General features: G+C 46.2%; 1 protein-coding gene across 3 annotated transcripts in view; it reads right to left on the reverse strand.

Moving 5' to 3' along the window:
* LOC110516567 (serine/threonine-protein phosphatase 6 regulatory ankyrin repeat subunit A) overlaps nucleotides 1–15163 on the reverse strand; it is a 36793-nt gene that overhangs the window by 14031 nt on the left and 7599 nt on the right. For all 3 annotated transcript variants that reach the window (XM_036965532.1, XM_036965528.1, XM_036965525.1), the window contains exons 2-6: nucleotides 12546–12629; nucleotides 3339–3417; nucleotides 2628–2698; nucleotides 2317–2517; nucleotides 849–936 (exon numbers count right to left, since the gene is read on the reverse strand). In XM_036965532.1, coding sequence (XP_036821427.1) covers nucleotides 849–936 — 88 coding nt within the window. In that variant the 5' untranslated portion in view covers nucleotides 2317–2517; nucleotides 2628–2698; nucleotides 3339–3417; nucleotides 12546–12629. The remainder of the gene's footprint in view (nucleotides 1–848; nucleotides 937–2316; nucleotides 2518–2627; nucleotides 2699–3338; nucleotides 3418–12545; nucleotides 12630–15163) is intronic.

Here is a 15163-nt window from a genome sequence, read left to right on the forward strand (position 1 = left end):
CCAGAAAATATACTTCTCTGTTGATATCACATACATTATCCAGATACTGACTGTTAGCACTTGGTGGTCTATAGCAGCTTCCCACAAGAATGGGCTTTAGGTGAGGCAGATTAACCTGTAGCCATATTACTTCAACAGTATTTAACATTAGATCGTCTCTAAGATTTACAGGAATATGGTTCTGAATATAGACTGCAACACCACCTCTGTTGGCATTTCTGTCTTTTCGGTAAATGTTATAACCATGTATTGCTACTACTGTATCATCAAAGGTATTATCGAAGTGAGTTCCAGAGAGTCAGAACATGAATGTCATCTATTACAAGCAAGTTATTGACTCCATGGACCTTGTTTCTTAGGCTACATATGTTAATGTGGGCTATTTATAATTTTTATTTTTTGCTTGATTGTTTTTAATGCTTATCAGAGGTAGACTTACTCATGCTATTTACATTGGAGCTGATAGTGCAGGGTGAGCTGCATAAATTGGGCTTCCTACTATTGCACACTATCTCAGTGCTAACAGTGAAACTCTGGTTTATAGGGGCTCATGATTACTGCATACAATAGCTGTAGGATAAACAGATGTAGTCGGGTGCAATTAGGGGTACATCAATTAATTTACTTACATCGTGTTTGCCAATGCCCCTAAGATCACGTACATTTGATGCAGAATTATGACGACTCATTGTCACAACGGTGGGGACTAACTGAGCTGGTCTTGGATCATTTACCAGTCATTGTTTCAACGCAGCCTTGAAATGCCTGGACAGAGTCCAGGAGCCAAGATGATTTGGATGGACTCCGTCACATTAGTCAGAATGTAAATGATGTGGTCAACTCATTACCCATGTAAGCAGCCCAGTGGATTGCTCGGCGGTCCTTCTTGTCAAAAGCATTAATGTTGGCTCCTCTGGAGAGAAGCAGCCTCACCATCTAACAGGAAAAGGAGAGAAACAAAACACAGGCTGAGGATAACTAAAGCAAAATCTACTCAAATCTGGCGTCAAAGCCTCTCTTGAACAAACTCAAGCATACAACTAGGGCTGTGACGGTCATGGGACTTCCGGTGTCGGTGATTGGTGTGCTGTATGTACACAGTCATCGATATAACTGACAGCAGACGGACGGAGGAAACATTAGCAAAAGAAAACATTAGTGTTTAGGCCTAACTGCATTGCTCATAGGCGCGCGAGTCTCAAGTTAAGGGGAAGCTAATTTTCACCATGAATATATAAAGCATTCTATGCATCATGACATTGTTGTTAATGTGATTAGTAAATTGGATAGTCATCATTTAGGCTAATAATATAACTCAATCACTGTTCGCAAAAAAAACGTCTGTTCAATGCAACGTGTGGTGGAGTAAGGCTAGGCTTTATCAGATATGTTTCTTTTCATGGGAAAAGTCATTTTTTATCATGCAATTCTACTACACTTTATACAACTAAAGAGATTAGCAGAATCTTGTTCAATATGACTTTCAAGTGGCACTGACCCAGGGATAAAGAAAGTGAATAAGCACACTCACCGGGGATATAGCCGACGCCAAAAATACTGTTTGCTCAATTAAAGTTCAGAATCTTGATAACTAAAAGACAGATTAGTCTTTTCTTTGAAGCAATAGCCAATTGCTTTCCAAACTATGTTAGCCTATGGGTTTTGCGCATATTCTGCAAACAGGCTGGTCCAAGTCATCTGGGTCTCCATCGTCATTAGGTTTGAAACTGAAATGTGCCCAAAAAGGTGATGGTATGCTTTTTTGTTGTTGCAATGAGAGCCATCTTTTTCACCTTACTCCTCCAACCTACTGTAACAATGAGAAAGGTCAGAGGTGAAGGGCAGAGGCTACCCACCCACTCCCAGCCTGTAGGTGATAGATCTATAGTTAGCCCCCGGTCCTCACGTTTCCCCATCACCACCCCCCCCAATGAACTGAATTGACCTTCAAAATATTCTCTCCTATCAGCACATAGAGCAGATCTGCTGATTGTGGCGCATCAAAATATAATTGGAGAAGAGATGTATACAGTTTAATAGATGGACTAAGTCAGCAAAACAATAATAAATAGTTACCACTGCTGCTATGGGTAAAGTACATCTCCATCAAAATAAAGTTGATAAAAACATGTTGCCGTTTTTGACGGTGATTTTATTTTCATGGTGGTCTTCATCCAAAACTGTCACGGTTATCCAATTACTGTCACAGCCCTACATACAACCAACGTAGCTAATCGGATGCACCATAAACCTGGGGATAGGACAGGTATAAAGTGTAGACTACAGTGTGTAATCATGTCCATGCTAATTGCTAACCTCCAGGTGTCCGCTGAAGGCTGCATGGTGCAGCGCCGTGCGCCCGGCCCGGTCCGACACGTTCACATTGCTGAGGAGAGGGACCAGGGCCTCGGCACAGCGGACCGCCTTATTGGCCGCAGCGATGTGGAGCGGCGTTTGCCAGTTCTTGTCCCTGGCGTTCACATCAGCAGAGTGTTTCAATAGCACCTGGACTGCCTCCTACAAGAGCACAGTTCAAATCATGTTCAACTTTGTTTAAAGTGCCTTTTAAAATCACAACACTTAACAGTAAAACACATATGCACAGGTGTGTCTATCAGTACACGTACCTCACTGCAGGAAGCCACGGCCCGGTGCAGAGGAGTGAGCCACTTGTTGTCTTTGGCATTTACTCTGGCTCCTGGGACACAGACAGAAAGACAGGTGACAGGCCGACGGGGGACACAGACCGACAAAGGGGGACGGGGGAGACGGGGACGTGGGTTAGTTAGGCCACTGGGGTTAATAAAGGCAACATCTTAAATAGCTGGAGCACAGAAAGGATGTGTCCACAACAACACCCTAATGCCTTTATAGTGCACTACTTCTGACCAGGTCCCATAGGCCTACCCATAGGGCGCAGGTCAAAAGTAGTGCACTATATAGGGAATAGTGTGCCATTTAGAACGCACACAAAGCCTCTTGTAGAGAGCTATTCTGGGAATTGGACTTTCATTACACAGTAACAGTCTGAAGAAAATGTCATGTCACTGAGTGGAGAGGAGTAGAAGGAGCTCAGCCAACGTGAGACGAGGTGCAACCAAAATCACGAGGACATTTGGGAGGAACAGGTGCGACAAATACAAATCTTGATACTTCACTAATCAAGTTAAAATTGGGACATTTCAGCTTTCAATGTCCTTCAATATAATGCCTTGATTTTTGTAAATACATCGACTGCACATAAGATCTTAATGGTAAGTATGAGGGAAACGGTCACATTCAAACACAAGCATCAAAACAGAAGTCAGCGTAATCCTTCTCTTCAATGATAACCGTACCTGATAGTATGAGTAGCTCTAGAATTTCTGCATCTCCTAGATAGGCAGCGGCATGCAACGGTGTCCGCTTCTCATTGTCCTGTAGGGAAGAGCCAAGAAGCGTTATAGCTGTTTCATACTCAGCTAGTATGGATACATTTGATTTTAATTGTACTCTTTTATACATTGTTATGGCTTGGATACTTCAGATGACAGCTGGATATTTATAACTCTAACTATTCTACACTAACTGGGCTACATACCGTAACTAGCCTACACTAACTGGGCTACATACCGTAACTAGCCTACACTAACTGGGCTACATACCGTAACTAGCCTACACTAACTGGGCTACATACCGTAACTAGCCTACACTAACTTCAACAGTGAAAAAAAGTATGCTATTGTACAAAGTACACTACCGTTCAAAAGTTTGGGGTCACTCAGAAATGTCCTTGTTTTTCGAAAGAAAAGCTACATTTTCATCCATTAAAATATCAAATTGATTTTAAAAAATACAGCGTAGATATTGTTAATGTTGGAAATGACTATTGTAGCTGGAAACGGCTGATTTTCAATGGAATATCTACATAGGCGTACAGATGCCCATTATCAGCAACCATCACTCCTGTGTTCCAATGGCACGTTGTATTAGCTAATCCAAGTTTATAATTTTAAAAAAGGCTAATTGATCATTAGAAAACCCTTTTGCAATTATGTTAGCACAGATGAAAACTATTGTCCTGATGAACTTTTTTAGGATATGGGGCAGCATTCGGAATTTTGGATGAAAAGCATGCCCAAAGTAAACTGCCTGCTACTCAGGCCCAGAAGCTAGGATATGCATATAATTGGTAAATTTGGATAGAAAACCCTCTAAAGTTTCCAAAACTGTTAAAATGTCTGAGTATAACAGAACTGAAATGGCGGGCGAAAACCTGAGGAAAATCCATCCAGGAAGTGCTATTATTTTGAAATGGCTGTTCCATTTAAAGCCTATCCAATGGTTATGACCCAGATTGCATTCCCTATGGCTTCCACTAGCTGTGAACAGTCTTTAGACATTGTTTCAGGCCTTTATTCTGAAAAATTAGGGAGAATGAGCAGTTTCAATGAGAGGCCAGTGGAAAGTCCCCAACCGGTTTGGGTGCGCAATCCCGAGAGCGCGCCTTGTTTTTTTATATTGACGACGCTATTGTTCGGTTGAAATATTATCAATTAATTTAGGCTAAAAACAACCTGAGGATTGATTATAAACATTGTTTGACATGTTTCTACGAACTTTACGGATACTATTATTTCAATTAAAAATCATAAAAAATATATATAAATAACCTTGTCAACGTCTTGACTATATTTCCTATTCATTTTGCAACTCATTTCATGTATGTCTTAATGAAAAAACAAAGGTTACGTATGTAACCACGGTTATGTGAGCTACATGGATCCCTCCGCGGCGCAGTGATACATCCGAGGTGAGGATTTACTCCCGTATACGCCTGTGTCACGGCTGGGGTCAGTCCCTATATATAGACCCCATGGCCGCCACACACATTCTCTACATAATTTGAGGTCCCTCTAGCACCGTAGAGGATTGGAGTTATCCATATAGCTCACATAACCTTGGTTATATAAGTAACCTTCGTTATATTTTACTATATTGGATCACTCCAATATATTGGTATACCCGCACCAGATTTAGTCGGTGCTAGAGGGACCTGGTCAGCCAGCGGTGAAGTCCCAGAGCGGGACCGAGACATAGGGGCCGTCAATGTGGAAGGGGGTCTCGGCACAGTCCCCGGAAGGGGAGGCGACACCAAGGACCCCTGAACCAACCGCAGAGGAAAGAGCCACATTTAACTGATAGTACAACAGGAAGCCCAGCTGGACGCAGCACAGATATCAGCGAGGGGCACTCCTCTCAGTAGAGCCCAGGACGCAACCACACCTTGTGTTAAATATGCCACCACAGATGCCAGCACTAGCCTGCCAGCCCGCTGGTATGCTGTCGTAATCGTACCCACAATCCAGTGAGAGAGCCGCTGCTTTGATAGCCTGGCCCAGAGGACTCTCTCACCATAGCAGAAAAAGAGCTGCTCTGTTGTTCTCACTGACTGTGTCCGCTCCACATAGGCAGCCAGTGCCCTGACAGGGCACAGCATACCAGAGGGAGTCCCAGACTCCCCCCGCCACTGCCAGGGGGTCGTAAGCATTCAGGATAAAAGGGATGTTCACATGCCTGTCTGACATAACCTTCAGGAGGAATGAATGGTTGGGGCGGAGAGATATACTCAACCCCGGGGGGTCCATCCAGTAGCACTCAGAACTTATTGAAAGAGCATGGAGCTCACCCACCCTCTTCTTGGAAGTAATCGCTACCAAGAAAGCCACCTTTATAGAGGAGGTGTTGCAGGGAAGCAGACGCCAACGGTTCGAAAGGCAGCTTTGCCAAACGTGCCAAGACCACATCACGATCCCAGCTCGCCATTGAGCAGGTCCTAGTTGGACGCAGGCAAACCACCTGGAGACCAAGGGATGTCACCCCACTGGCTTGTCCATCCACCCCACATGGCAGGCAGATGTAGCTGCCAAATACCCTCAGTGTAGATGCTGCTAAGCCCTCATCCAAGCGAGACTGCAGGTATTGGAGGACATACTGCACCCCCTTGACTCGGGCACCACTGGTGATCAGAACAACCGCCAGCACAACTAGTATTCTGCGGTTGTAGCCGGTGCTGTTGCGCTCTGCATGGTGTTCATTACACCCTCCTGTAGTCCTAACAGTGACCATTGGTGCCGTTCAGTGGCCAAGCCCACAGACTGAGGCGGTGCGGCCTCGGATGCCACAGAGTTCCCCTGGCCTGAGACAGCAGGTCCGGTCTCAGGGAAAGTTGCCAAGGTGTCCCAGACAACATGGACAGGAGAAGGCTGAACCAGGGTCATCTGGGCCAGTATGGGGCCACCAAAAGCAGACGATGCTCTGCCAGCCACTGCCGACCTGCCCTTGGTCACAACCGCCCCAGACGATCTGGGAGGCGTCTGTGCTGACCAGCTCCTGGTGGCACATCAACATCTCCACCCCACCTGAGAGAAAGGAGTGACAGCGCCACCTCAACAATGCCCTGAGGCACTGTGTGGTCACCCGCAGCTGGTGGTGACGCTTCGGGTGCAGCCGGTGGGAGTTTAACCACTGTTGAAGAGGCCGGAGATGGAGCAAGCACAGCGGAATCAACAACGAGGCCGGCGTTGGCAGGTTTGGGTGGATACCACCCGCCCCTGCCGAAAGTGGTCGAGGCAAGATAAGATAGCCTGAACCCTTCTGGTGGGCAGGAGTGCTCTCATGGCCAACGAAGACCACCCTCTGAGTGGGTGTCAGATGACTCTTGTCATTTACAGTAATGCCCAGCCCACCGATATGGGTAAGGAGCACATCTGTCTGACAGGACCTGGGTCCTGATCTGGGCACAAATCAGCCAATCGTCCAGGTAATGGAGGATTAACAATGCTCGGGACGCGAGAGGTGCCAGGACAGCGTCCATGCACTTTGTGAAAGTGTGGGGTGCCAAGGAGAGGCCGAAAGGAAGAACCATGAATTCGTAAGCCCTCCCTTCGAAAGCGAATCGAAGGGACTGCCAATTAGCTGGGTGAACAGGAACATGGAAGTAAGCATTACTCAGGTCCAGCATCAAAACCCACTGGTCCCTGGACAAGGCATGCAACACATGGGCTGGGGACAGCATGTGGAAACTCAGTACCTTCAAGTACCCATTGAGGTTGCAGAGGTCCAGGATCAGTCGAAACCCTCCATCTCTTTTGGGGACCACAAAATAAGTGGAGTAGAACCCCACCTAGCCGTTCTGATGTCTTGCTCCTGCGGATGGCACCTTTGTCCAGGAATGAGCTGATCTCCAGCCACGGTTTTCTTCAGGGGGTCGGCCACCGTGGTGACATGAAGGATGGGGACTGGCACTGGATTTGGAGTCAGTACTCCTCAAGCATTGTGGAAAACATCTATGGGGACTCCACAGACACCTTACACTTTCCCCTTTGAGACCAGGAGAAGAGGCAGAGGCCAGGGAAGGGTGTGTCAGGGATCCTGCCTGGGCCCGCCTCTTCTCTGGCGACCCGAGTGCCTGGGTTGCCCAGGCACATCCCTATGGCGGTGAAAGGGTGACAGGTTGTTGCTCCACCGCACGCTGTGCTCCTCCCCGCTGTCGTTCCTCAGCACGAGGCGATGGGGCAAGAGAGGGACCCCACCGTCACCGTTGTTCAGGTGCAGGTGGGTGGCAACGGTCCGTCTGCTTTGAACCGGGGGCCTGAGGAGGCGGCATGAACCGTCTGGGGGTCTCCGGTCCCTATGAACCTCATCGGTCTGCTCTAGAATTTCATTAACCCCTGGGCCAAACGTCAGCCCTGGGGTGATGGGGAGAGTAGCAAATGTGTTCTGGAGAGCAGCTGGCAGACGGGATTGGGCCAGCCAGAGATGGTGCTGGGAGGTAATCACCTGCGCCATGGCCCGTCCGTTGGAGCAGGCCACATCCCTCTGGAGCAGGGAAAGCAGGCGAGACTCCTCCATCGCGTCCCGGAGGAGCTCCTCTGTGCCCCCCTGCAGCATGGCCGCGTTAGTAAGGCGGCCAAGAGAGCAGAGGGACCCATGTGGCTTTCAAGTCCGCATCAAAGACTGAGGGGGTCCCGGCTTCAGCCGCGGGTTCCGCACTATAATCTCCCGGTCCGGGAGGACAATTGCAGCTATCATGGTGTCCATGCTTGGGTACTCCCGGAGGCAGAGTGACTCTGCACCCTGCAACATAACTCCCTGGTCCAGTCTCTGTTGTGAGTCGGGAAGCACCCCCTGGCAGAGGCCCAGCTCTCCTGCAAGGCCTCACGGAACTCAGCAGAGATGGGGACAAATGGAGAGTCATAAATGTCCACTAGTTTGATGTCCAGTGCAGAGGCTACCTGAGTGAGTAGGCCCCTCAAAGCCTCTCGAGGCGATGAAGCCTCACTGCCGGCTTCTGATGGCCCGTCAGCCTGGTAGCCCCGCTCACAGAGGTAAACAGTCCCAGCATCGTTCCACAGGAACAGCCCATCACTGGCCAACAGGGAACAGCTGTTGTTGCCATCGAAGCTATCAACCTCCTGACGCAGGGCATGCGCCCTCCGTTCAAGTTTGTCCCAGTGGTCCGACTCCTGCCCCCATCCAGGACTGGCAGCAGAAGAGCTCTGCCTGCAGTGGCTCCAGCCACGCTACTGGACTCAGTAGCGGGACTAACAGCTCGCTGGCGCACCACTCCTGAGGGAGGGAGTTCATCCTCAGCCTGTGCCTGGCCGACCCACTCGCACATGGCCTCCAATCACACCAGGTGCTCTGAGACCACCACACAAAACAGGCATCCAGTAAGGCACTCCACTGCCCTCTCCGTGTGGCTCAAACCCAGGCAATGCATTCACAAGGAATGCGGATCTCCAGGGGGATGCCACCATCACACCTATCAAAGGGAAGCCATAAGCTCAGCCAAGCCAGCAAGGCCACGGAGCAGGGGTCTGACACCCTGGGAGAGCTTATATCGTGACCCGCTTCGAGGAATAGGAACCCGGTTAGGGACGAGACAACAGTGGTAGGCCTGATAACCGACAATGACAAGACAGCCTATAGGGAGGAGGTCAGAGACCTGGCCGGGTGGTGCCAGAATAACAACCTATCCCTCAACGTAACCAAGGCTAAGGAGATGATTGTGGACTGCAGGAAAATGAGAACCGAGCACGCCCCTATTCTCATCGACGGGGCTGTAGTGGAGCAGGTTGAGAGCTTCAAGTTCCTTGGTGTCCACATGAACAACAAACTAGAATGGTCCAAACACACCAAGACAGTCGTGAAGAGGGCACGACAAAGCCTATTCCCCCTCAGGAAACTAAAAAGATTTGGCCTGGGTCCTGAGATCCTCAAAAAGGTTCTACAGTAGCAACATCGAGAGCATGCTGACTGGTTGCATCACTTCCTGCTACGGCAATCGCTTGGCCTTTGACGGCAAGGCACTACAGAGGGTAGTGCGTCCGGCCCAGTACATCACTGGGGCCAAACTGCCTGCCATCCAGGACCTCTACACCAGGCTGTGTCAGAGGAAGGCCCACAAAATTGTCAAAGACTCCAGCCATAGTCTGTTCTCTCTACTACCGCATGGCAAGCGGTACCGGAGCTAGGACAAAAAGGCTTCTCAACAGTTTTTCCCCACAAGCCATAAGACTCCTGAACAGGTAATCAAATAGCTACCTGGACTATTTGCATTGTGTACCCCCCCTCCAACCCCTCTTTTTACGCTGCTGCTACTCTCCGTTTATCATATATGCAGTCACTAACTATACATTCATGTACATACTACCTCAATTGGGCCGACCAACCAGTGCTCCCGCACATTGGCTAACCGGGCTATCTGCATTGTGTCCCACCCACCAACCCCTCTTTTACGCTACTGCTACTCTGTTCATCATATATGCATAGTAACCATATGTACATACTACCTCAAATTAGTCTGACTAACCGGTGTCTGTATGTAGCCTCGCTACTGTTATAGCCTCGCTACTGTATATAGCCAGTCTTTTTACTGTTGTTTTATTTCTTTACCTACCCATTGTTCACCTAATACCTTTTTTGCACTATTGGTTAGAGCTTGTAAATAAGCATTTCAATGTTGTATTCAGCGCACGTGACAAATAAACTTTGACTTGATAAATTACCCAGTACCTCTGCAAAAAACAGGGAAGACCCGTATGGGAAAAACAGGCTGACACAAAAACATCAACCAGGTAATAGATTTGATTTATGGGTTGTTTTGTTTTTTTACGCCAACTGCGATATTACCTAGCTGGTTTAATATCCAAGCAGAAAACAAAACAGCACCATATGGAGTAACTCTGTTAAGGAACTCCAAAGTTAATGTATCAAAGTGGAAGCCCACCACGATACTCTTACATTCTGCAGGGGAAAGAACAAGAAAAAAAACCCTGTAGGGTAATTAGCAGAGAACGGCATGTTAACCTTTTTGGGATAGGGGGCAGCATTTTCACTTTTGGATAAACAGCGTGCCCAGAGTGAACTGCCTCCTACTCTGCCCCAGATGCTAATATATGCATATTATTATTAGTATTTGATAGAAAACACTCTGAAGTTTTTAAAACTGTTTGGATGATGTCTGTAAGTATAACAGAACTCATATGGCAGGCGAAAACCTGAGAAAAATCCAACCAGGAAGTGGGACATTGAAGTTTGTAGTTTTTCAAAGCTTGGCCGACCGAATACACATTGAGATATGGATGAGGTTGCACTTCCTAGGGCTTCCACTAGATGTCAGCCGTCTTTAGAAACTGGTTTGAGGATTCTACTATAAAGGAGGGGCTCATGAGACCTCTGAGTCAGTGGTCTGGCAGAGAGCCTTGGTCTCATGACGCGCACTCCCGACAGAGAAGTCTCTTTAATTCTGTGAATAACACTTGTATATTTTATCAATGTTTATTATGAGTATTTCTGCAAAATCACCGGATGTTTTGGTATCAAAACATTACTGCACGTAATGCGCCAATGTAAACTGAGATTTTTGGATATAAATATGCACATTATCGAACAAAACATACATGTATTGTGTAACATGATGTCCTATGAGTGTCATCTGATGAAGATCATCAAAGGTTAGTGATTCATTTTATCTATATTTCTGCTTTTTGTGATTCCTATCTCTGGCTGGAAAAAAGGCTGTGTGTTTTAGTGACTTGGCTCTGACGTAGCATGTTGTTTTGTTTTTTTACGCCAACTGCGATATTACCTAGCTGGTTTAATATCCAAGCAGAAAACAAAACAGCACCATATGGAGTAACTCTGTTAAGGAACTCCAAAGTTAATGTATCAAAGTGGAAGCCCACCACGATATATGTTGTGCTTTAGCTGTAAAGCATTTTTGAAATCGGACACGATGGGTAGATTAACAAGATGTATTGGACTTCTTAATGTGTGAAAGTTACATATTTCTAAAAAATATTTTTGGAATTTCGCACGCTGCGTTTTCAGCGGAATGTTGTCGAGGGGTTCCGCTAGCGCTAGAAAGGTTAAAGCAATTCACAACACACACAGAACAAGCCAGTCAGCAAGTTGTGTAAGTAAAATACTGTTTGTGGCAGCAAGAGCAACCAATATATTAAATTGATGCACACAGTTGTAGTGTAACGCTAACAAAACACAAGCAAGACAAACCACGGGCGGAAGATACAGATCAACCACACGCAGCGAGTAGAGCACTGAAGAGGGTTCTGGCCACGTGGCCAGCTGCAAACAGCCAGTCAGTATACTTACCAGTGACTTACTAAGCGAAATTCAGAAAGTTTGTACCTCAAACCATACGGATGTCCGCCGAGAAAATGTGTATCGCGGCCATGGGGTCTATATATAGGGGCGGACCCCAGCCGTGACAAGTGTACACGGGAGTAAATCTGTAAATCCTCACCTCGGATGTATCCCTCTGCCGCGAAGTGATACCAATATATTGAAACATGACAAGGACATTTCTAAGTGACCCCAAACTTTTGAACGGTAGTGTATGTACTTGAACACAGGGTTTCCCAAACTTGGTCCTGACTCAAATAATCAAAGCTTGATGCTGAGTTGGTTATTTGAATCAGCTGCATAGTGCCTGGGCAAAAAACGACATGTGCACCCAAGGAGGGCCCCTAGACCAAGTTTAGGAAACCCTGCTAAAAGGCTACAGCCCTTTAAAAAGGTCTTATTTTGAGACAAACCAAGTCTGCTCCAGCCTATAAGAACGAGGAAGAATGTCATAAACTAAGTAGAACCAGATCATGAACTACAGTACTGTAAAGTGACAGATACTGAACAAGGTGCCTACGGCTGATGAAAGGAGTTAACCGTTCTGATCAGGCTAAAACATTCAGTAGGGTTGCAAAATTCCAGTAACTTTCCTAACATTCACAGGTTTTTCCAGAAATCCTGGTTAGACAGAGGGTTCCGGAATTCCTACTTATTCCATTCTGATTCAGGAAGTCTTCATATCGAGATTTCTGGGAAAACCTGGGCATTTAAGTTATCAGAATTTTGCAACCCTAGATTTTGGCAACAAATGACTTCAGTTATAAATGTGGGGGGGGGGGGGGGGAAAGAGTGTTACTATCCAGAGGACAGACAGGAGGGTGGGAATAATGGTAGGAAACAGCTGGGATGATTACCTGAACATTCACATCCTCTTTCTGAAATATGAGGGAGCGCACTTCATCTGGGTCCACATTGAAGATGGCTTTCAGTAGGCCAGGCTGGAAGAGACAGGGGGACAGAGAGAGACAGGGGGACAGAGAGAGACAGGGGGACAGAGAGAGACAGGGGGACAGAGAGAGACAGGGGGACAGTGTCATTCATTAATTTGAACACTCAGTGCCTCTCAAAGACCTGTTACTATTCAATCAGCTTAGCTAAAACCAACACAAAGGAACAATCCAAGAATAAAAACCAAGTAGGTTAAAATCTCAGCTCTATAGTGAGACATGGAGCCTATACAGTCACTACTAGAACCATGGCGACAACCTCATTGTGGCTGTGCAAAGGCAGCTAACCTGGAGTTCTTTGGCCCAATACCTCACTATGGTATCGAGAGAACAAGAGCTCTCATCCTCCTCAACACACACACGACTCATTCACTCACAAAAGTGTCTGGGCTCCTCTCTAAATCACAAAGGCCCAAGGCTGAGGGGGAATTGATTGACACATCAACACGCAGTGAGATATTGTACAGCTCATCCATTATGGTAAATCCTCTGATAATATAATATCCCATTGACCTCCAAGGCAGCAGCGTCACTCAATCTGCAACACAGTGTAACATAACACAGAGCCGTGTGACTGCTGGTGACCATTGGGGCTGTTTTGTTTTTCCATTGCAAACCTGGAGGGAGGGGGTACTGACTAGAGGTCGACCGATTATGTTTTTTCAACGCCGATACCGATTATTGGAGGACCAAAAAAGCTGATTAAATCGGCCAATTTTTTATTTATTTATTTGTAATAATGACAATTACAACAATACTGAATGAAAACGTATTTTAACTTAATATAATACATCAATAAAATCAATTTAGCCTCAAGTAAATAATGAAGCATGTTCAATTGTTTAAATATTGCAACAAAAAAAAGTGTTGAGAAGAAAGTAAAAGAGCACATATTGCAATGTAAGAAAGTGAACGTTTCAGTTCCTTGCTCAGAACATGAGAACATATGAAAGCTGGTGGTTCCTTTTAACATGAGTCTTCAATATTCCCAGTTAAGAAGTTTTAGGTTGTAGTTATTATAGGAATATTTCCCTCTATTCCATTTGTATTTAATTAACCTTTGACTATTGGATGTTCTTATAGGCACTTTAGTATTGCCAGTGTAAAAGTATAGCTTCCATCCCTCTCCTCGCCCCTACCTGGGCTCGAACCAGCAACACAATGACAATTAGCACGCACTAAATAGCTAGCCATTTCACTTCAGTTACACAAGCCTCATCTCGGGAGTTGATAGGCTTGAAGTCATAAACAGAGCAATGCTTGACGCACAACGAAGAGCTGCTGGCAAAACGCTTGAAAGTGCTGTTTGAATGTTTACGCTCCTGCTTCTGCCTACCACCAATCAGTCAGATACTTAGATACTTGAATGCGCAGTCAGATTATATGTAACGCAGGACACGCTACATAAACTAGTAATATCATCAACCATGTGTAGTTAACTAGTGATTATGATTGATTGTTTTTTTTATAAGATAAGTTTAATGCTAGCTAGCAACTTACTGTATTCGCGTAACACTCCTTGTGGAGTGCAACGAGAGAGAGGCAGGTCATTATTGCGTTGGACTAGTTAACTGTAAGGTTGCAAGATTGGATCCCCCGAGCTGACAAGGTGAAAATCTGTCTTTCTTTCTGCCCCTGAACGAGACAGTTAACCCACTGTTCCTAGGCCGTCATTGAAAATAAGAATGTGTTCTTAACTGACTTGCCTAGTTAAATAAAGATTAAATAAAAGGTGTAAAAAAAATTAAAAAAAATGGGTAAAATCGGCGCCCCAAAATACAGTTTTCCGATTGTTACGGAAACGTGAAATCGGCACTAATTAATCGGCCATTCCGATTAATCGGTCGACCTCTAGTACTGACTGACCTGGAGGGAGGGGGTACTGACTGACCTGGAGGATAGGGAGCACTCTGAGGGCAGGGGAGCACTTCCAGGAGATGCATCCCAAACTATGTAGTAGTGTACGTGCACTACTTTTGACCAGTGCACGACAAAAGTAGTGCCATTTGGGACGCAGAGGCTCTGAGGGCCTGATTGCCCATGAGAGCCAGAAGGTACATTCCCTGGCTTGCCACAAACCCTTTAACTCTGACTTCATCCACGCTGCCAACAAGTAAACAGACAACTCACTGGGTGAAATTAGCCTACTCAGACTGTTGTTTACTTTCCATTAAGTTTTGCTTGGATAATACTGACAAGCACTTCCCACCTCTCTGGGGACGGTTGCTAAGACAAAGGCATGGACGGTAACTGATGATATTAATAGAAAGGATATGACCAGTAGGCTCACCATTGTTTTCTAGTGTATTCTGAGTAGGACAGACAGCTAGCTTTGTGCTCCAGCCTGCATGTGTACATTCAGCACCGTTCATCTTTATTCAGATCCCCATTAGCTGACGCCATGAATTCCTGTTCCTGGGGTCAATACCTCACATCCACATCCTTTACCGCCATTAATCAGCATACCATAAAGTACCATTCATTACTATACCATAAAGTTGAAGTACCATTGTAATGGATGCAGC

The sequence above is a fragment of the Oncorhynchus mykiss genome, chromosome 3, assembly GCF_013265735.2.
Source record: "Oncorhynchus mykiss isolate Arlee chromosome 3, USDA_OmykA_1.1, whole genome shotgun sequence".
Taxonomy (NCBI): Eukaryota; Metazoa; Chordata; class Actinopteri; order Salmoniformes; family Salmonidae; genus Oncorhynchus; species Oncorhynchus mykiss.